This window comes from Porcisia hertigi, chromosome 32 (assembly GCF_017918235.1).
Source record: "Porcisia hertigi strain C119 chromosome 32, whole genome shotgun sequence".
In the NCBI taxonomy this organism is placed as follows: domain Eukaryota; phylum Euglenozoa; class Kinetoplastea; order Trypanosomatida; family Trypanosomatidae; genus Porcisia; species Porcisia hertigi.
The window spans coordinates 384240-405662 of NC_090591.1; the positions used below are offsets into that span (position 1 = coordinate 384240).

At 52.3% G+C, this 21423-nt stretch overlaps 2 protein-coding genes across 2 annotated transcripts; both read left to right on the top strand.

The window, feature by feature from the left end:
• Window positions 1–1267: 1267 nt before the first annotated feature.
• JKF63_02459 (uncharacterized protein) lies at window positions 1268–6913 on the top strand (the record flags this gene model as incomplete). The annotated part of the gene is made up of 1 exon (XM_067898484.1): window positions 1268–6913. The coding sequence occupies one exon, from the start codon at window positions 1268–1270 to the stop codon at window positions 6911–6913; it is 5646 nt and encodes a 1881-aa protein (XP_067754641.1).
• Window positions 6914–10679: 3766 nt separating this feature from the next.
• Window positions 10680–12368, top strand: JKF63_02460 (uncharacterized protein; the record flags this gene model as incomplete). The annotated part of the gene is made up of 1 exon (XM_067898485.1): window positions 10680–12368. One exon carries the CDS (start codon window positions 10680–10682, stop codon window positions 12366–12368), a length of 1689 nt encoding a protein of 562 aa, XP_067754642.1.
• Between the last annotated feature and the right edge of the window lie 9055 nt (window positions 12369–21423).

Below are 21423 nucleotides of genomic sequence, written 5' to 3' on the forward strand. Positions count from 1 at the left end.
ACTGCGAAGCTTCACAAAGCTCGAATTGGCCAGCTATGAACGCTTGTTTATTTTTATTTTTTTTATGCGCCAGGCACGCCGCCCTCTTTCTTCCGCTGTCCTGCTGCGGTTCTTGATTTATGTTCAACGCTCTCCGTGTGCCTTGCCGTGATAGGGTACGCGCAGTCGCTTGCGTCCCTGTGTATATCTCTTCCTTCCCCTCTTCATGCGTGTGTGTGTCGGTATACCTGCCTATGCCTGTGTGTGCATGCTAACTAGGCGATGTTTGAAGGGCGATGTACATGTCATAGTTTACCTGTCTACTACCTGCCTCTGCCTCTTTTTGTCGATCTATCGCTGTAAAGAAGGCTACACTATTATTGTGTTTTGTTTTTGCGTGTATGTCTGGGAGGGACGAGGGGGTATGGGTGTGGGCTAGGCGGGGGTGTTGATTCCGTGCGTGTTTGGCAAGTCGCTCCTTGCCTCTCTTCCCAAGGTTAGGGCTAACATGAAGAACAAGGAAGGCTAACGGAAAGAAAAAGGTGAAGCGGAAAGAACACAAACCAATGGGCACAGCCCCAGTGAATCGCGAAGACGTGCTGGTCATGTGTTATTATTCGACAGTATATGGCCGGTCGAGTGGGGCTAAGGGGCCTCTGCTCAGACTCTCTGCTGGCCACGTGGGAGTGATGCGTGGGATAGGGGAGGGTACCCTTACCTACGCGTAGCCCCTCATCTCCCTCTGTGTATTCTCCTTTGAGTCTCATGGGTCGAAACTGCGACAATCGCGTGAATGGATGCACAACGACTCCTCTCGCACAATTCGATTTGTTTTCTTTCTCCCCATCTTTGTCTCGAACGCCGAACCTCGTATGACTTCCACCATGCCTGTCGTCTATGTGAAACCTGCGGGGCGGTTTGTGTTCTACCGATCCGTTATGCAATTTGACATCCCCCCTTTTTGATATTTTCATGTTTTCGTCCACACCCATCTTCCCTGTCGGTCGCGGGACCCGCCTTCGTCGGTTCACCTTGTTTTCGTCACGTTGAGAGTCCGACGGGCAACGGTTGCAGGAAAGACTCTGCAGATAAACCGACGCCCCGTTCGCCTTTCTGAGATTCAGAAAGTATCTCGATATATACATATATATATATTTGATTTCCGCACCGTCTCTGACGTTACACGAATCACTAGAAGCGTCCCCCCTCTTCCGCTAATCGCTTTTGCCGCAGAGCAACTTTATAGTCGGTTTCCAATTTCACTCACCCTCGGATTTTGTCGAGCTCGATGTCGACCAAAGCAAACGCGACGGCTTTGCGCTCCGGCGTTGCCGGAGTCCCCTCCATTTTTGTCAACAGTCGATGTTGCGGCTTACCTGTATGGGAGGATTCACAAATCGCTCAAGAAAATTGGGGCGCCCCACTCGCAATGCCCCCGACGGGCGGCGGTGAAGGAGTAGGCAAAGACGCGAAGCAAGGCAATGGGAAGTCCAAGCCCCCCACCACTGGCAAGTACGGGCCAGCCGTCTCTGCGGGAGAGGCACACTTCGAAGATGCGGCGACGCGCCAAGGTGTTGAAGCTTTCATTGTTGCGTGCCAGCCGCCGTCCACTTCAAACATCCAGACCGAGGAGGTGGAGGAGGGTTCCTCCTCTCCCGAGATTCTCTGGCTCAGACCGACAGAGGTATTCCGGCCTTTCCGCCCCGTGGTACACTGCAACGCTACGCCTTTTGTTAACCCGTACGCGACAGCCGAGGGTCGGGTGCCGCTTGATGCAAAGGTGGAGGAGGCACGATGCCAGTCGCTGTTGTCTCCTGGTGCATTGAGCACCAACAGCAGCACCACCCACCACAAAAGCGGCAATGGCGGTCAGCAGAACGACACATCGAATTCAGTTCCGGAGGCGTTTCACCAACTTTATCCCGAGGCTGTCACCACGCTGGACATGTTCTCGCATGAGGAGAGAGAGTATTGGTCTCATTGCACAACCACAGAGTCGGTGCGGCGTTACCGAGCCTTACCAGCGCTAATGCAGCCCTACGATGGTAGGTTGGTTGCTGGCTGTGCGGAGACCCCAGCGGAGGCTTGTGAGTCCCGCTACAGCACCGGTCTGCGTCATAAGCTCAGGCAAGCCGAGCAGCTCGCCGCGTTAACGCAGACGCCGTCATTCCTGATGAGTGCCTTCAATAGTGCCTTGCTCGCGGTGGAGCAGGCGCAGCGGCACGTGCCGGAGGGCTGGTACCTGTGGGAGCTTGTCCACCCCCATGTCCCCGGTACGTGCCACCCAGTCTACAACCCTTTTGGCAAATACGCTGTTAAGCTGTTCGTTGACGGCGCCTACCGCAAGGTGCTTGTGGATGACAGCCTGCCGGTAGACGTACTTGGTCGTCCGCTGCTCACCACTACAAGCCGGAGGGAGCTGTGGCCATGCCTCGTCGCGAAGGCTGTCGTGAAGGCTCTGGGCCCTATCACCGGACTGAAGGCCCTGACTTCTGCACCCGAGCTGGTTGTGGCAACCCTCCTAGGCAATTGGGTGCCTCAGTACTTCTCCCCCAGGCACGACACTGTTTCTGCCACCGCAATGCTTCTCGTGTACCAGCGGCAGCTGGCCCAGCTGGAGCGCCTTGCGGAACCTTTGGTGAAAGACACAGACGCTTGCGCAACGGGGCGGGGCAAAGGCGAGGGCACTGGGGAGGTCAAAACCAGAGATGCGAAGGGCAATGCACGCGATCGGCAGGCTACACCAAATCTTACGCAGTTGAAGCGCACCCAGTCCACGAATGTTCGTCCCGCTGCGGGGAAGCGGCAGCGAGGCCGTCGCGGCAGTGGTGTTTCTGGTGGTGCCGACGAAGAGGGCGTCGAGCTGAAACCTCTTCGGGCCACGGAGTACTGCGAGCCGGTCATAGACGAACCTCTTCCTGAGGAACACTTCTACGTTTGCGGTTTGTACGCTCCTTCCGCTGAGACTGTGAAGTCGGAAAGTGCACGTACGTCTATAGGTGGGTACGGCACCGGACCACAATTGTGTACGATCCACACGATAAAGCCTTTCCGCAACACCGTGGCCTTGCTTCTTCACACCACCCCCCGCGCTGGCCTCTCCGAGGGCATTTTGAAGGAGGAGTGGGACGCAGACGATGTGAGCGCACTTCATGACTGGAGCAGGCGCACTGCACGAAATGCCTCGCATGGAGGGAGTTCCGAGGGGCTGCCACGCGCACTCGATGGTGTTGAATCAGCTGACGTTGTCGGCTCACAGGGTAACACGACCTCGGTCACGGACATGGTCGTTATCGACAGTCACCGAGCGCCCTCGGTGACTTCCTGCTGGCTTACGCTGGAGGAATTCATGGCACAGATGAAGTCGGTCATCCTGTGGCGCAAGCTCGCCGGGAGGTACCCAAACACTGTCTCCGTCAACGGAGAGTCACTGCTTGAGCGTCATGGAAGTGACGGTTTCCCTAGTGGCGGCAAATACGTCGAGCCCTCGCCATCGGCGGCGTCGCGTAAGAAAATGCCTTCCACGCGCCGCGGGGATGCTTCTTTGGCTGCCGGCGCCGCATCCAGCATCGCCATACGGTCCCCTGCTGCGCCGCCGTCAAGTATTTGGTGGAAGCTGACGGCCCAGAAGGCGGTAGAGGCGGTTGTGGTGGTGTCGTGTCCTGCGCGGGTGGACGATGTCGGGGGCGTAGCCGTTTCCCCAAAGGCGCCCTCGACGGGACCGCCATCACCCGCCCACCGGTCGGCGTCAGCTGAATCACCTCCCCTCCTCCCCAGCATCGGAGGATCGCAAGAGTCGGCCGAGACGCATTTAGAGCGGCGAGTGTACTTTCGTCACTTCCAGTGGGATCGTGGCGAACCGCTGAACGATATCGGTTCTCTCACATACGCGCAGGGCATGCTGCGTTCGACTGCCTTGCATTTTCGCCCCGGTGTGCATCTGGTACGCGTCGATTTACACCACGTACAGGCCCTCGATAGAATTTCTTTTCTATCTGACGCTGCGATGGAAATGCAGCTGGCTCTCTCCCACGACGCCAACCGCGACGGTTTTGCGTGCGTGACAGACGCTGGGGTGTACCCAGCGGTGCAGTCGTGCGACGAGGAAAGAGTGTGGCTGAAGCGCGTGTTTTCCATCACAGCCCCGACGTGCGTAACGGTACAGCTGTCTACTCTAGATCCTGCGGAGGATCTGGCATTGCATCGGCAGATCAACACTTTTGCTAACCGGACGTCCGTGACAACGTTAGGTGGGAAGGGCACCAGTAATCACGCCAAGGCAGCTGTGAACGGAAGGGGCGCACCGCAGATCGGCTCCCCCACTCCTGCGTCAAGCAAAGTCGGCAACGCGCCACCGGTGCTCGGAGCTACTGTGGTGGATGGAAAGAAGCGAGGTGATGTGCCGTTCCCTGCAGACGCTAAGGATGGTACTGCATCGGTCGCTGCGGCTAGTGAGGTGTCCGTGCCCATTTTGCGCTTCACGTCGCTACTGCTCCTCAACCTCGACCGACCAGAGGACTACAGCCTGGGAGTTGCTGGGCGACTTGTGAAACTGCAGCTGGAACCGAACGAAAAAGGTTACATGCTCATGGCATACACGATTGTGCCGGCGATGGAGGCGCGAGGTTTGCAACAGTCGGACCAAGCTGCTGACGGGGCTGGCGATACGCTGTTGTCGCCCTCAACCGTTACACTGAGGGCCTCGTTAGCGGAGGACGGGCAGCAGGAACCGGCGCCGCCCTTACTGGAGCCCTCGTGCGGCGTGACTGCCTCCATGGAACCGCCCCTGTTTCCCGCGGGGCGTTGGAAGCTGGTGCTTCGCTCCAACGTGGAGCTTCAGGCCTTCGACACCGTTTCCCACGACTTGCAAAACATAACGATCGATGCTGAACTCCAGCGTGGTGTCTCGCCAATCTTATTCCACCGAGTCTGCACGGTCTCGGAAGTCACTCATGTCTCTATCAAGGCACACCTGCGCGCACCTGTGCCGATGCCGTACAAAATTCGCATTATGCGTCTCCCGATTTCAGTGGCACCGCCGGCGACACCCTCCAACCCCAGGGCGGCACGGTTGCTTACCAGCAACACCACTCTTCAGAGCATACCGGAGTCGACCACAGTAGATGCCATGAGCGCCAACGGGGCGGCTTCCTCGCGCGGCAGCACCATGGTTGTGTACGAGTCGCCGCTGAGTGACAGCCGCCTTTTCGCCCCTAACGTTCTCCTCAGCCCTGCAGGGGAGGCTTACGCTGGGAAGGGCGGCAAAGGGCCAACTGCAGCGCTATCAGCAGGTGGGGGAATGACGCTGTACGTGATTGAAGCCGCCGTCTCTGACGAGGATGCTGCCAGGTGGAACGAGCGCTGTCGTCAAAGCCAAGAAGACATGTTCCTTGAGTACCGAAGGGCCGCTGAGGAGAGGGCTGCTATTTCACACCAACAGGAGGTAGCCGAGTATAGGAGCGACCCTGTCGCCTACATGCGGCGAAAGGAGGAGGCCTCGGCTCAGCGCCGACAGCTCGCCACTGAGGCTGCCGAAAAGGCCTTGTCGCGCAGTGTAACCGCAAACAGCTCCACGTCGAGCGTGCGAAAACGCAGCACCCCGGCACGTCGACATAGTTCCCAGTCGCCCACTGCGCTTGACAGCTCGATCAAGGACTCGTTCCCCCTCCAGTCTTCATTGCTACAGCCTGATTGTGCAGATGAGGCAGCTGTGGAGCACGACTTGGACGCAGCAAACCTCAACTTGGCGGTGCGCATGACCGTGCGTCTGAGTCTCTCCAGTTCTCGTGCAGAGGTGAAGCCAGAAGCGCCCGCGCCAGACGCCTACGGTGAGCTCCGCAGGCGCATGAAGGAGACAGTGTCGTGGTTGCAGGAGTGGGGTGAATCAGGTTCTCCCGCTGGGGAGGCGATGGTGGCATCAACTTTGTCAGTCCTATCCGCAACCACCATTACTTCGGGTGGAAGGTCGGCGGTACAGCGCGCCCAGCGGGATGCGGCTGCAGCGGCGGCTGCCACCATGGAGGACGCTTTGCACGCCGAAGCAGCTCGTCAGAGCCGCGGTGAATATCTGCGCAACCCGCAGCACCTTTTCTTCCCCCTCTGCAATGCGTCGGATAACGTGGAGACTGCAGGATGCTCCGGGAGCACTTCTGTGTCTTTTCCGCACAGATCAAAGCACGACGCCAACGCCAGCAGTAGCGGAAGCGGGGTGGCCCATTCGACAGCAGGCAGCGGTCCTCAGAGCACGCGCAACCCTCGCAAGGAGTCGGGCCCTACGAGCTTAGGAATAACGATTGGTTCTCAGGACGACCACTTGTCTGCGTTGTATATGCTCGATGAATCGGCCAAGCACTTCCGCTACGCGGTGCCGTTGCAGCCGCCACAGTACCGCATCGAGCTCCTGCCACTTCGGAGCTGGGAGGAGTCTCCCCCGGTCGCTCTTCAAGGGAAGGATGGCGCCGCCGGGGCTGGTGTCGCTGCGCCTGTGGTGAGCAGCCGTGGCAAGAGAGTAAAAGCCCCGAGCGGGTCTCTTGCAGTCACCCCCGTAGCAAATCGTGCGCACAGTAACGCACCAGGCATTTCGAGCGCCTGCTCAGCTGTAGCTGCCGCAGCCGCGGCCGCATCTACCCTGTCGTGTCCACTCACGAACGCGGATCGCGAGGGGATGATCCTACCAATGAATCGACCCCTCATAGAGGCATCGGAGAGCTGGGATTCAAGTGTGACACTGGCCCGCCTTGCGAAGAGTGAGAACCAGTCTCTGCTCAAAAACAGCTTTCAAGCGTATTTTTTGGCTATGGCGGAAAAGAAAGGACGAGAGAACGCAGAGACAACTGGCACAACTCCGCCTCTGGTCTTCCATTCCCTTCTCGGTGCCAAGGAGGAGGACCCCGGATCGTTATTGAAGCCTAAAAAGTCATCGGCTGCTACGTAGGGGCGTCATACCGCGTGGAGAGGGAGTCAAGATCAAGCACCCTCTCCCCCCCCTCCCCATCGCAATTGGGAGCGGGCGGGCCAGGGGGAAGGGAGTGCACGCAGTAAACGTCACGAGGAGCCGGTCTGCTCTGCCTACCCCCCTTTCTCCCTTTCTTTTGGTCCGTGAAAATTTCGTGATAGTCAGCGGCCCTGGCCAACAACAACACACAATGGTGGTTTGTCTATCGATCTCACCTTACTCCATGTACAAAAGCACTTTTATTTGTTTTTCTGTAGTCGGAACGGGGGGATTACGCACATTCCCTCTGCGGTTCTTTTTGTGCTACATGTCCCTCACACCCGCATGTTCGACTCACCGTAAGGTTGGTCTCTTGGGGCTCTCTACTCGGTCAACTGATGTACTATGGCTGCTTTCCCTTTTCGCCACCTCCGCCCCTCCCCCCCCCCCCCAATGAATCCGCGAGCACCACCACTGGCCGTTGTCAGCACTTTTTGGTCGCCTCTTGCGACAAATGCATGACATTCCGAAAAAAAAGACGTGTCCTCTGCGTCCCCACCTGCGGATGATCGTCGCATGGAAAAGGGGGAGAGTAGAAAACATAAAACAAAAACACAGCAAAAAGGGAAAATTTTGGACACATCTAAATATGCTCAAAAAAAAAGGAGCGGTCTAAACAAGGTTTAGGGGAAACAAAGAAAAACAGGAAGTATCGATCGAGGGCATTTCTTTTCCCGCGCCCATATCCGCATCGATGCTCTTGTGTCAAACACAAAAAAAAAAGAAGCATAATCGAGTGCTGAAAGAAGTATTTTTTCGTGCCAATCCGCCTTTTTGTGGCTCGACAAGAGGGCGGGGGTGACTTCAAAGATGCACAGAACGCGAGCGATTGTCACTTCCCCTATTCGCCGACTTCCAACTTCCTTATTTGATTTCACCCGTTTTCCTATTCTTCTTTGCAAACTGTCTCTCTCTATATGCCGTGCCATTAACGAGCAACACTGCTTCTTTTTAAATCTCTCCAATACAGCCGTTTTTAGTCCCTCCTGTAGTACTCTGCTTCAATGTGTCTTTTTTTTTTGGCGCGCACACACATACACACACACACACACATACTACCATTTTTGCTGGTTGTCGCCTCGCCATCCTCCTCGCTCTCTCATTCCGTGAGCGTCTGGGCGTGACTTTCGCATTTTTCTTTCTCCTTTTCTCTTACTGCGTTTGGTGACTGTTGCCTGTGTCTCTTGGCACCCCTCCCTTTCGTCCTCTCTCTTTCCCACACACCCCTTCTTCATTTCAAACGGTCTATATAAATACATTTATTATTATTATTTCTTTTGGCTGTGTCTTTGCCTTGTTTTGTGTATGCCCCCCCCCTCCCCTCCCCTCCCCCCACTACCGCACACACACATCCACGCACACACACCAAATCTCTCTCTTCCCTATTGTTTATGGTTTCACTTCGTGTCCATTGGAAAAAGAAAATCATTTTTTCAAAAAGGAGAGGCCGGAGTTACGAGTTTGCTGTTCGAACACCCAAAAGGCCACCCGATCCGAAGAGCCACGTCGGCGAAGCGGTCGATCTCTCCCGGTCCTGAAAAAAAGGAGGAGAAAACGCACCACACAGAAGTTGCAAAAAGGGGTTGGCTCGTTCAGTGAAGACAAGACACAATTCTCACGGTTGCTTTTATCAACCAAAGGGTGAGTTGGATTATCACCCCATCCTCGCTTCTCCCACAGTCTACCAGGTGAGTTCAAAGGGCCAGGCTCTTCCTCTTGTTTCTTTTCTTTTTTTTTTTTTCGGGGAAAAAGGAAAAGAGAGAGAGAGGTAGGAAGCGGCCGTCTAACTGAAGCGGACAAACAAAAAGACAATCGTTGGATTACGCGGTGCTCGTCACACATCCTATTGCGTTTGCGTGAGTGAGTCAATACTTTTTTTTTGCGTGTCTGTGTGCGGCGAGAAAAAAGAGATTCCTTCTTCCCGGTCAAGGCAACCTCGCGGACGCTTACCGGATAGTGCTGAACGTTTTTTTTTTTGCGCCTAAGCAGACATCTTCACTCTCACTTGTTGTTTACCTTTTTTTTGCATTTTTGTATTTCTCCGTGTTTATCACGTTTTGCCTGGACTTTTTTTTTGTACCGACACCCCTCTTTTTTTTTTCTCTTTGGTCAACGTCAACGCCGTAATTTGTGATCACTCTTATTTTTGCTCCTCTTTTGGGGGGGTTTTCAACTTCGAAATCGAAGTATCAAAGCAGATAGTGAACAGCACGCGTGCGAAAAAGGGTAACAGCAACAGAGGGGCATATTATCACACCCACAACTCAAGACAGAATTGAGCACACACGAACAAGAGACTCAAAGGACACAGAGTTCCGGTGCACCCACAAAATTTCATCCTTTTCGAGTTTTTTTCCATTTCGCATCTTCTTCTTTCGTCTCCTTCACTGTTTTCTCCAAAGGCTGTGCTCTCATTTTATCAAAACACTCTGTAATATCTGTTTTTTTGCTTTTCCGTCTGACAAGTGCGTATAAGTGTGTGTGTGTTCTGATCGTTTTTTCCCCCTTCGTTTTTTTTTGAGTTTAGTTTCGCCCTTGCATTAGACTCATTGTCCCCGCTCGCGTTTGTTTCAGTGTAATTTTTGTGTGCGTGAGAGGGAGAGTGGAGGCTATCTTCCCCCTCTCCCCCCTCGTATAGGGTTACCTTCTGACATTGGTGTATTTTTGTTTTTGCCACTTGTGCGGTACTTGGTGCTGCACTTTTGCGTCCGTGCCCCCCCCCTTTTTTTTTTGCCTCACTTCGTCTCTCATTAACACCTTCCCAGCGTTAAAATTATTTCATTCTCACTGCTGCTCCCGTCGACTTTTTTTTTTGGTTGTCCCTTCACGTTTCACTCTTTTATTTGTTTCTGTGGTGGTGTTTCCCCGCACTCTTTTTTCCTTGTCACTCCGAAGTCGAGGGGACTATTCATTTTAGTTTTTTTGTTGTTTCCAACTTTCACACCATTTGTCCCCCCCGCCTCTCCCCTCGCCTACGCCGTGCGCCATCAAACTTTTTTTTTAGACCCGACGATCGAATCCCCCTCCCGTGCGGGACTTTTTTTTTGCCTGTTGCTCCTCTGTAGTGTGGTGAAGCAATCACTGGGTATTTGCGCTTCTGGGAGCGAAATCAAAACGGAGGCGAAGGGGAACACACACGCACACGCACATTCAAGAAAGTCTCCTCACGCGCTTCCCTATCCGTTTTTCTGTTGAGACTACACCGCTTGCCTCGGCGCGCCTGCTCTTGTCAGTATTCCCATTTGCAGGGATTTTTTTTTGTCTGTGAGTGTGTGCGACTGTGAGCCAATTCTCTACGATAGTTGTTGTGGTTTCCTTGTCCCTCTTATAAAGATCCAGCCGCGGTGCAAATCGTGAGTGGCTATCCCCGACGTGCCATGCGTATTGTGCTACTATAGAGGTCGATCTTCGTCCGCGTTGCTGGTGTGTCCCTCTCTCGCTAGTATTCACCCGCCCGCTTTCCAAAGGTGACTGAGCACATTCGCCCGCAGCGCTTCTTTTATTTTATTGATCCCTGGTAGCGTGGGCTCACCGTTTTTTTTTCTTGTATCCTTCTCTACCGCTGTCACAGAGATCCGCTGTTCGGAACAGCTAGCGTGTGCTGCATCACGCAAAGGAAAGAGGTGAGAGAAAGCTCGTTCTCTCAGCTCAACAACCCGATATTCACGCTCTCCCCCCCCCCCCCAGCTGTGGACCCATCGTCTTCATGAACACTATGGACGACGTGGCCGCTGAGCTTGAAATTAGCACGTTCAATCCTCTTGATTTTCTTCTGGACATCGACGACGGTGACGAGGGCTTCACCGTGTCGGCTGAACTCCCACCGACCCCACTCATAAACCAGAGTTGCCAGCCGCCGCCGCAGGGGCAGGAGCAGGAGCAGGAGCAGCAGAATGCAAAGTTAGTACAGACGGGCGGTCGAGGCAACAACCTGCCGAAGCTAGACGTCGCAGCGGTCAGTACGTTTTCGCTTGACTCTAGCAATCATCTTATTGCCGGGTTTCCGGCACCACGTCCGACAAAGTCGCCGATTACCTTCTCGCGCGACCCTTCTCAAGACCACACATCGGGCAACCTCAACACGATAAGTCTGGTACACTCCTTCAGCCCGGTATCATCACCACAGAACATATCGCAGAGCTTTTCATCTTTGAATGTGTACTCCAGCATCTCAAACCCGCCACTCTGCGCGCGGGCGCTGCTATTCCGCGACACGCCGAGACAGAAGTCGGTGCCTCCGAACATTGAGAGTGAGGAATCCACCGGTATCTTTGTGGGGCAGCTGCCCAGCAGCTACACCGAGGACGACATCGAGGCTCTCTTGAAAGCAATTGGACGCGAGCGGGGAAAGATTGTCCAGGTGCGTGACGTTAAATGCCACAACCGCGACCGAACATGTGCATTTGTCATGATTAACGCCGGCGCCCTCGCGGCCATCCTGGATTTCACCAAGCGCGTCCTGTGCGATATCAATTGTGTGTGGATCGTGGAGCCTAACCGCGCCGCCCAGTTGCCCTTGTTCATTCAGCAGATGCCCCGCGAGCAGTTGCGGGGTGTACCAAAGGCAGCACTGGTTCTGGAGAAGCTGACACCTCAGTCGAAACTACGACACTCGGGCCACAGGTCCAACGCAGGCACAAGTCCCGGCGTCGGGTTTAGCTTGTTGCAAGGCAGGCTGATGAATCTGATGCAGCCCAACTTGGCTCACATGCTCCCGCCTCCAGTGTTTCTCCACCAACAAGGGGCTAGCGCCTCTGCGGCCACCAGAGCTGGCTACCTTGACGTCTCGACCCTTCCTTCGACGTCTTCTTTTGGTGGGTCCAACTACGTGCTGGCGTCGAGCATGAACAACCTGCCACAGTTCTTCGGTACCAGCAGTTTGCAACCCGGCGCGCCGTCGAGCGCAATACTACCGGCTGGTCTGGCTCCATCTCCGAACTCTGTCTATGCAACGCAGATGAAAAACGGTAGTATTGCCAATATAGAGGTTGCCAATCAAATGATGATCGCCGCTTCGCGTTCGCGGGCTGAGTGCCGGGGCTACCATGTGAATCCGGTTTTACCGTGCACGTCGGGTAAGGACTCGAGTGCACCGATGATGAAGCCGACCACCGTGACGCTGCAGTCAGCCCTTCAGTCTGAACACTGCAGTTGTGGGCAGATGCTGCTGCTTTCTCAGTACCCGGAGCGAGGCTGCTGCGCCAAGTGCCAATGGGTCATCCCACCGAACGATGTCGCCTATTGGTGTTTGTCAGGACACATCGCGGTGTGCACATGCTGTTCCATCAAGTCAAATAAATCGCAAAGCAAGCAGGATGCGATGAGGCACCAGGTCTTGACAGACTTCCAAGTGCACAATAGGGAGGCCGGGGCCATCAACCGCTCCATGAACTGAGCACGCTTTCAGTGCTGTCTCAAAGCGTAATGTATCTGTCTTGCAAGTCACCGGCATACGGAAGGCGAGGAGGAGGAGGAGGAGGAGGAGAGGGGGAGAGGTGGATCCCTCCGCAATCCTCTGTATCGATGGCTACGCTCATACAAGTTGATTCACGCTCTGAGTGAAACAGGATCTTTGAGGCAAGGCTTCCCCTTCCCCCCTCCCCCCAACCCCCTTTTTCTCCCCCCTTGAACCCCATTCTCTGGTTGCCTCATTGAGGGCATGAAAGGATCTTCTATCGTTCTCCTTTGTTTGTGGGCTTGGCATTACTGGGTACAGCAAAATTTGTTTTATCATATTCATTGGCAGTTGCCTTCTGGGGGTCTTGTTCTCAGAGGCACTGGGAAACAAACAAACAACAACAAAAAACAATCATCTCTTCACTGCGTCTCGTCTCGTCTCTGCGTTTCCCCCGCTGCGCTCTTCTGGACCTCACTTCATGGATGTCGCTGCGTCTGTATGTGTGAGCGGAGAGGTGCGGGGGCTCCCTGTTGGTATTTGCCTATGAACTTTGGTGGAGGCTGATGTTGATGTTTGTGATTATTGTTTTTCAGTCATTGTGATGCCACACAAGCGCTGGTACAAAAAACCCTCGGTGTCCCCCTCCCCCTCCTCCCCCGCCCCGCCCTTCGCTTCTTCTGCCGACTTGGATGTTATTCGGTTAATCCGCATGTAAGTCGTTTTCTCATTATTATTTTTTCCGCCGTCGACGTGTGTACACGTCACTGCTCATTCTTTTTGTGTTTTTTTCCCCCTTCCTCTCCGTACTCAGGCTTCTTCACAGTGGTGTGTGTGTGAAGGGTGGGGAGAGGTTTTGGTTCTCCCGGGATGTTCTTCACTTTTTTCCTTGGTTTGGTACCCGCGGCCTTGTTTTTGTCAAGCCTTCCCCACTGCTCAACCTCTCCGCCCTATCAGCAAGTTTTTTTTTCTGACTGCTCAGTTACGGCGGTGCGCTGTGTGTTATCTGTTGTTGTTTTTGTTGTTGTGTCACTGCATTCCTATCTCTGGGGGCGGGATATGCGGCGTCTATGGAGCCGTGTAGAGGGGAAGGGGGGAGATGGTGGTGGTTCATGACTACTGGTTGTGTACGTGCGTTACGCTAAATTGCTCTTTTTTTTACCCACGACCTGCGCACTGTAGCAAGCCCGCAGCTCCTGGCTGTTTTATTTTCCAGTTTTGACCCATATATTTTCATGACCTCTTCACTTGTTGTCGGTGAATTGTTTTTTATCATTGTGTGCAAGAACTCTTATTTTTGTGTCCCCCCACCTTCCTTCTTCAACGCATGCTTTCATTCTACACGGGTTATATGCCTCTTTGCGTTTTAGACGCGGTGCTGTATTCCAATATTCCTGTAGGTATGTGTGTGTGTGTGTACGTGGAGGTGGGAGGGGTGGTGGTGGTGAGTTGTTCCTTCCCCCAGACTGGAGTGGCATTAGGTGCAGAAAGAGAGTGTGCGAAAGTTTTTTTTACGAGGGATGTGCGAATCACAGCAAGGAAAAAAAGCGTTCAACTTGTTTTAGCTGCATTCAGAGACCGCGTCGTTGCAAAGCCGGTGAAGAAAAAGCAACACGAACCTGCGAGCAGTGAAACAGGAGTCGGTAACTTGAGCTGCAGTGCATCCGCGCAGCTCGAGCGCCATCTCCGCGTTTTGTTCGTTTTGTTCGTTTTGTGGCACTTTTGTGGTGGCGCTTCTTCGGGTGCACTCTAATTCTGTTTTACGTATCTCCTTCGTTTTCTCTCGCACACCCACCTATACCCTATTGGGAGAGTAGGCAAAAAAAAAGCGTCTCTCTCTAACGTGTCGTGTCTGTTCGGAAGCGTGAATTGCTTGTCTTCTGCTTTCTGTTGCTCTCGTTTGCTATTGACCCTGCATTGGTGGTTTTTTTTTCTTCTTTCCGCGAACGAATCTTTTGTTTCTGGAGGAAGTATGGTTTTGTGTGTCGCAGCCTGTTCTCAGTCTGCCAACCACACGAGCGTGAGGGTGAGCTAGAGGCCAGATAGACGTTCGTACGAATCCGTGGCGAAGAGCTTGATCGTGCAATCCTTTCCCCATGATTTATCCCGCCTCCGCCTCTGCCTCCGCTTCCCCCCCCTCCCCCCCACTCCCCACTCCCCCCGTTCTCCGTGTATTTTGACGAAATAAATTGAATGAAAAATATAAAAGTATAAGCTTCAACAGAAAACATCAAAACACTTGCCTAACCTCGATTCAAGAGTTGTACGATCACTTCCGCCCCCTCTTTTTTTTGGTTTTCTCACCATGAATTGATTTCGCCCCAACCGACACACATACAACTGTTTTTGTTTCCTTGAATTTATTGATCTTTGTGGGTCCTAGTATAAAATTACAATATATCAAAATATTTTTGTATGGATATATGTGTGCGCTCATGTTTGTATATATGCGTACATGGAAGCTCATATCCCGCGCATACTTCACTGTTACACTCACCCAACACTTGTTTTCTTTTTGGTTGTTTTACTTTTTTTTTTCTTGTTCTCATTCGTTTGTTGCCTCACAATTTTTTACCCACCTGGGAGGGGCGCTCACTGTCTTTGCTCCTCTCCCATTCACTCTTTCTGTGTGGGTCTGCCCGCTCTTTCTTGATGTGCGCGACGTGTTTTCCCTTGATTTCGCTGGTGTTAAACTCGGTCATTCTTTATATCCTCCCTCCTCCTCCCCCCACCTCCATCCCAAATTTAGTGCGCGAGGAGTCATATCGTTTTCCTCTCTAGGTGCTCGATTCCATGGTGCAGCTTTCCGGGCTGGCACGTCTCCCCACATTCCACATTCTCCGTCCGCCCTCTACCTCGCGTGTGTGTGTTTCTCTATCTCAAAAGAGGGACTTTTATTCATTGACGCTTTCATGCACCCTTGTCGCTGTACAGACTTCTCCTCCTCAACCCTCTTTTTTTAAATTTAGCGTGCTTTTCTCACAATGTGTGTGTGTGTTTGTGTCCTCCTCTATTTCCTCCTTTTCCGACGCCCTCGTCTGGTGGGCATGGACCTTCATTTTGCATACTTTTTCTCTCGTTCTCGAGACACAACGCTCGTTTAACAAAATTGCATTTTTTTTGCCCCCCCCCTTCTTGGGCGCAGGGACAGAGGCACACACGCATGCATGCGCATTAATCCGCTCCCTCTCTTTTCCTTTTTTTTTCCGGCCCACCGGGTTTTTCTGTGCTTTGTTCGTTCGCAAAGTCGTCTCCGCTTTTCATCGCGCGTACTTTCCCGCACGATCCTTGATGTTTGTTCCCCAACGCTTTTTTTCTGTCGACCGCGACCCCGCCCCACCATTCCTCTCCTCTCCCCCTTTTCTTTCGTTTCCCCTTTTTGTTTTTGTCACTCATGACTTTTAGTCTTGCGAGCATTTCTTTGTTGGAAATCTGAAGAAAAAACATTGTTTTACATTCAAGCACAATACTCTCGCCTCTTTCCCCTGAGATTTCTTCCCTTTTTTCTCCCCATGTCATGTCTTCCCCCCCCTTTTTTTGCATAATGCCGGATGCGGTGATGTTCGACGGTGCCCTTGACGTCTTTTCTTTTCGTGCTGACGCAATTGAAATCCCGTTACACCCTAAACGATCACACACGCGTACATACATGCACCCGACTGTTTTTTCGGGTTTTCACCTCTCTTCGCGCATATCTCATTTGTTGCAAGTCCTCAGCGCGTCTGTGCATGTGTGATGAGGAGACTAGTATACCTCCAGCCAATGGAGACGTCACGCTTATTTGTTTTTCCAGTTTCTCTGGTTATGGGACCATCACAAAAAAAAAATAAGCCATTTCTTCCCCCTGATATGGTTTTCCTGATGGTCAACTCACAAGGAGACGCGTTTGTGTATACACACACATGCGTGTGTGCCTGCGAATGCGCGTCCCAACCTCCGATTGATAGTATCGATTGACCTCCTCGTTTTGGGTGTTAGACACTGGCACATGCCATCCCATCTATTCCGCTCTTCCTAACTTGTCCCCCCCCCCTTGTTCTCTTCCGTTTCTTTTCCTCCTCACCCCTTCTGTTCTCAATTTTCTCGAAGCTTAACTTTAGACACAGGGTGGAAACACTTGTGTACTTACTGATAGCGTTTTATTTTTCTGTGTTGGTCTTTTTTTTTGTGTGTGTGCCTGTGTGTGTGTGTGTTGAGTGTGTCCCTTTGTGCAATTTTACCCGGGTTTCTCATTTTTTTTCTTCTTGGCTCGCCATCCGCTTTCCAGTTTCTCGTGCGCCCCTTGATCGCTACTTGCTCTTCTTTCCGTGCTGCTTGTCACGAGGACGGTGGGTGATATGTGGTTCGCCGCGCAGAGACTTTTTTGATAAACCAACCAAAAAGTGGGGAAAGGGCCCGTGATGATTTCCTTCCCCCCACTCCTCTGTACAGACAAACACACTCACACACACACACACACACACGCACGCACACGCACACTCACACGCACACGCACGCACACACTCCTCGAGTTCCTGGAAGTGTGGAAGGGGGCTGTTATTCCCTGGCTAAAAAAGGGGGGAGCTTTCGTGTGTGTGTGTGGGGGGGAGGGGGGAGAAGAAAAAATTATTGTGTTTGTGTGCACCGCCCGCTCTGTGGACGCACGGGAGAGCAGGAGGAGAAAGACTGCCAGATAGCCTCCTATCTTCAAATCTTCTCCTTTTAATTGTCATGTTTCCTTTTGCAAGGGACTCTAGTGAAATCATTTCTCCCCGTTTGTTTTTATTCCATCAACTTCCACGCCCCATCCTGTCAGAGTCCCGCTTCTCGCTTTTTTTTTTCTGCTGCTGTTGTTCGGTGTTTGACCTCTGCGCTCAAATTTTTTTCTTGCCCCACCCCCTCCCCTCCGTATTAGCAGACGCTGTGTATCGTTGCTGTTCCATATTAGTAGGTGGTGCTTTCTCGACTCCCAGGCTCCTCCCACTGATGGAGAGGAGAGGAGAGTTTCATTGTTAATGAAAGAGCGGAACACAACAACAACAGCAGTCAAAATGCCGGCGACCGCAAAGACAGGAAAAAGTGCCACGGGAGCAGCTCAGAGGTGACGAATGATTTTATTTACATCTGTACACATTCATGGACGCCTTTAGCCGCCCATTTTTTGAAATGGCGGATACTCATCACTACAAAAGCGAACATGCACCGCAAAAAAAATAAAGAACAAAACAACATCAAATAAAATGGCGAAACTTTCAAAGGAGAACAGGCCAGTTATAATTAGATACACACACACACACACACTTCTACACTATATATATATATATATGCACACAGCCTTTCCTAGCTGCGGACGTATTTGAACGCATCATCTTTTATTGACAGCATCTTCGCTGACCTCAAGATGGAATTTGTCGCTTGTTTACGTCCACCTCACCGTTTTTTTTTGTTTCTTGTAGTGCTTTTTTTTGGTTTTGATTGACGTGGGTCCTATGGGCTCCCCCCTCCCCCTACCCTGACGCCGCCTCTCTTCTCGTGCGCCTGTGTTGCGTATCGTGGATGCCATCAATTGTAGGCTTTCTCTGTGGCTTTGGTATGGTATTACGCCACACTCCCTCCAGTTTTTTTTTCGAAGTATGTTGTTGGAAAATGCCGTTCATGTTTGCCTTGCAGTTGCATGGAGTATATTTTTATATACTTTGGCAGATTTTATTGTTTTTGCCTTTTGGCCTCCGTGTCTTTGTGTATTTGTCTTTGACCCCCCTCCCCCTTTCTGTTTCTCTCGACTCCGTTTTTCTGCCCGTCTGTCGGCTGGGCGGAGCTCCATGGCGTCTGTCGTCTTTTCTTCTTGTGACTTTGAGGTTGCTTCTGATTAGCTTTGTTCTCTGCAAAGCGGTGAAAGTGGGTCTTTTTTTTGTTGCTGCGTTGCCGCATGGAAACAAAGGGATCGAACACCGACTCACTCAACATATCACCTCTACCTTCAATACACTCCCAAAGAAAGTACGACTCCCCCCCCTCCTTCTCCCCCCTCCCCCCAAATTTCCCTGTGCGTGCGTATCTTCGAGATAGGGGGGTTCCTCGACTCTCCCTTTGTGAAGCCACATTTTTGAATTCGTTGCCTTTTGTGCTTATTTCGTCTTTTTCTCCTCCGCCCCCTTCATTCACATTCTTTTTAGCTTCAGCCCGTCGTGTGGTTGTTGATGGAAAAAGTCACGACTTTTCAAAAAAAAAAAAATCTTTTCCCTGGCTGGTCTCACTTTTTCTGTGTGGGGCACACTGCGAGCCCAGGCAGAAGAGGGGTGGTGGTGGTGGTGGATCGGGGAAGACGGGATAAGGAGAAGGAGAGAGGTGAATTCAGAAACACTCCCATGAATTCCCGCCCGCCCCCCCCCCCCTCTCCCTCTCTCTCTGAAAGACCAGCGACCCAACTTTTCTACACTCGTTTGATTTATTATTTTGATGTATGGATTTTTTTTTGTTCCGCGAGTGGGCCATGTGCACGCGCTGAAATACGTGTTACGCTGCTGCTGCTGCTGATGTGTGTGTGTGTGTATGTATGCTCGCTGTCGTTGACGGGAGCCCTATTTTGACCCCCCCTCCTCTCCCCTCCCCGACCCGATAAAGGGTGTGAAAGAGGGGGGGAGGGCCTTCTCGTCTTCCATCCTTGAAGGTGATGTTGCACACTCCTACACGAGTAAGTCCTTTGCCGTTTTTAACCCACTTGAACGATTCCGAAGAGCAGACATTCTCTGCATCATTCCTTTTGTTTTCCAAGGGCTACTTCCTTCTCTTGCACTTTCTTTTTCATGACTTCTTGTGATTTTGTTCACCCTTTGTGAGGGTCTGCAGGTGTTTGGGGGATTTCTCTCTGCTACCCCTGTAGCGCTCATGGAGCTGGGTATAAATGAACAGAGGCGTTTTGACCCCCCCCCCCTCTCCCCTCCCCCCAGAACTAAAAAAAAAGATATACGTACCCGCGCACAACGCTCTATTCCATGAGCGATAGGAGCACTATGCGACTGTTATACGTGCATGTGCTGCGAGTGTTATCCTAAACCTTACCTGAACAACTTTCCCATCCTTTATCAAGCTGTGCATCCCGAACGGTTTGCCTGGTTTTCTTAACACACCCCTCTGTTTCTTTGTTTTTCAGTGTCTGTATGTATCATTCTCTTTTTTTTTTGCCTTTGTTGATTTCTGTTTTTTTTTCCGTCTAGGACTCTTTGTTCCCCCCTCATGAGAGAGAACAAATCTTCTTTCCCTCCTCCGCCGTGATGAATTCTTGTCAACATTGTCAGCGATCGTCGTGGCTGCGTCGATTGCGTTTATTTTGTGCCCAGCTCCGTGAGTACGTTCTCTCTGTGTGTGTGTGCCACCTCTCTTTTTGTTGTTGTTGCTCACGAATGTCGAACTACTTTTTTTTCTCAGCAACGCACCGCACTGCTTTGATTCCCTCGTTTTCGGATATATTATCGTTTTTTTCCTGTCCCGTATGCGCGTGTGTGTGTGTGTGTCGCTCGCTCTTGACAACATGCTCGTCGTTTCCTCCTCTTCTCACTGCATTATGCGATCTCCGTTTTTGTAGCCGAAAAAAAATAATAATTTGTGAGATAACAGCTTACGTTACATGTCATCGACCTTACCCCCTTCCCCTCCCCCTACCCCTCCCCCTTTCATGTATCTGAGCGTGTGCGTCTTCTCTGTGTCGGATTGTTGTTTTAAAGATAATGCTGAAGATGCAGTGACAATTGGGCACATGCCCTCCATTTCTCGGAGGACATATTTTCAGTTTTTTTTTTGCTGGCGAGCGGAGCTGGCCTTTTTGTTGTTTGCGGCTTTCCGGAGGTGCTCCTCTTGGACGGTCGCGGCAGCCACTCGTGAATTTGCTTTCATTCAGACCTCTCTCGTTACGTCAAGGGACTCAGTAGTGCGGATCTCGCTGGCATCTTCAAGCACACAGCGCAGACTTTCGTGAGTCGAGCCCAATTCTCAGAGGAGAAACAGGCGAGTAGAAATATGAAATGATCTGATGAAAGTGGCGGGGGGGGGTAGATGAAGCTCGAGAGACCCACCGAGGCATATCAACGCGGGAGAGACGCCGTGTTGCTGTGTTTTGCACACTCACACTAACTGTACCCGTACACCGACGCGTTATTCTCATTATTGGACCGTCGCAGTTTCTCATATCTCGATTGAGCTACAGTCTCTCTGAAGAGTCAGCGGACGCCATTGCGGTAAAGTGTATGGCTTCCCTCGTTTCGATTATGGAGCTGACGAAGCAAAAGTGTGAGTGGCAGTCGAAGATCTACACTTTTTCTGGAATACAATGGCCAACCCAAATAACAAGACAAACATGTAGCACTTTGTGTGTGTGTGTCTGTGTGCCTCTTCTTGTCAGTGAGAGACAGGTAGCACTGTGAGCATGACGTGAGGTGTCAGTGATGGAGGGGCAATGGCCTCATGGTTCTCCGCGAGGGGCTGTGCAAACTGATCTGCAGTGTCACTGCAACACACAGCGGAATCGTCCAACAAAGGAGACAGAGCGATTTATGGACACTCAGCACAATCGACACAATACTAGTGCTCATGGTGCAGCACCGAGCAAGGCGTAAAAAGATTTCTGTTTTCGTGCCTATGACAGTGTGCTGATCTTTACCGACCGCTGCAGACCGCTGTCGCGCTGTTCTTGTCCTTGTTCGAGGTCCACCGATATAGGCATATTTCGAAATTCGCCAACGCCTGCGAACTCGAGACTTTCAGAGAAGTGGTCGGTGACTGCGCGGATCAAGCTAGCGGGGGTCACCCTCTGACAACAGAGGGCAGGCGCCGGTGACACGCAAAGACGTGATACACGGATGCGACACGCAAAGGCGGGAGGCAGGCAGGCAGGCAGGGGTGCGGGGGGGGGGGGGAGGGGGGGCGGCAGCCGCCCCACACCAAGATACAAAGATGTTGAGCTTATACGACGGCAAGCGAGAGCCCTTTTTTTTTTTTTCACCACCCTCCACACAAACAACCCCTCGCCGCTTCCGATTCCCCCGCCGGCGGGCGAGACGGGGCCCAGTGGCAAGAGGGA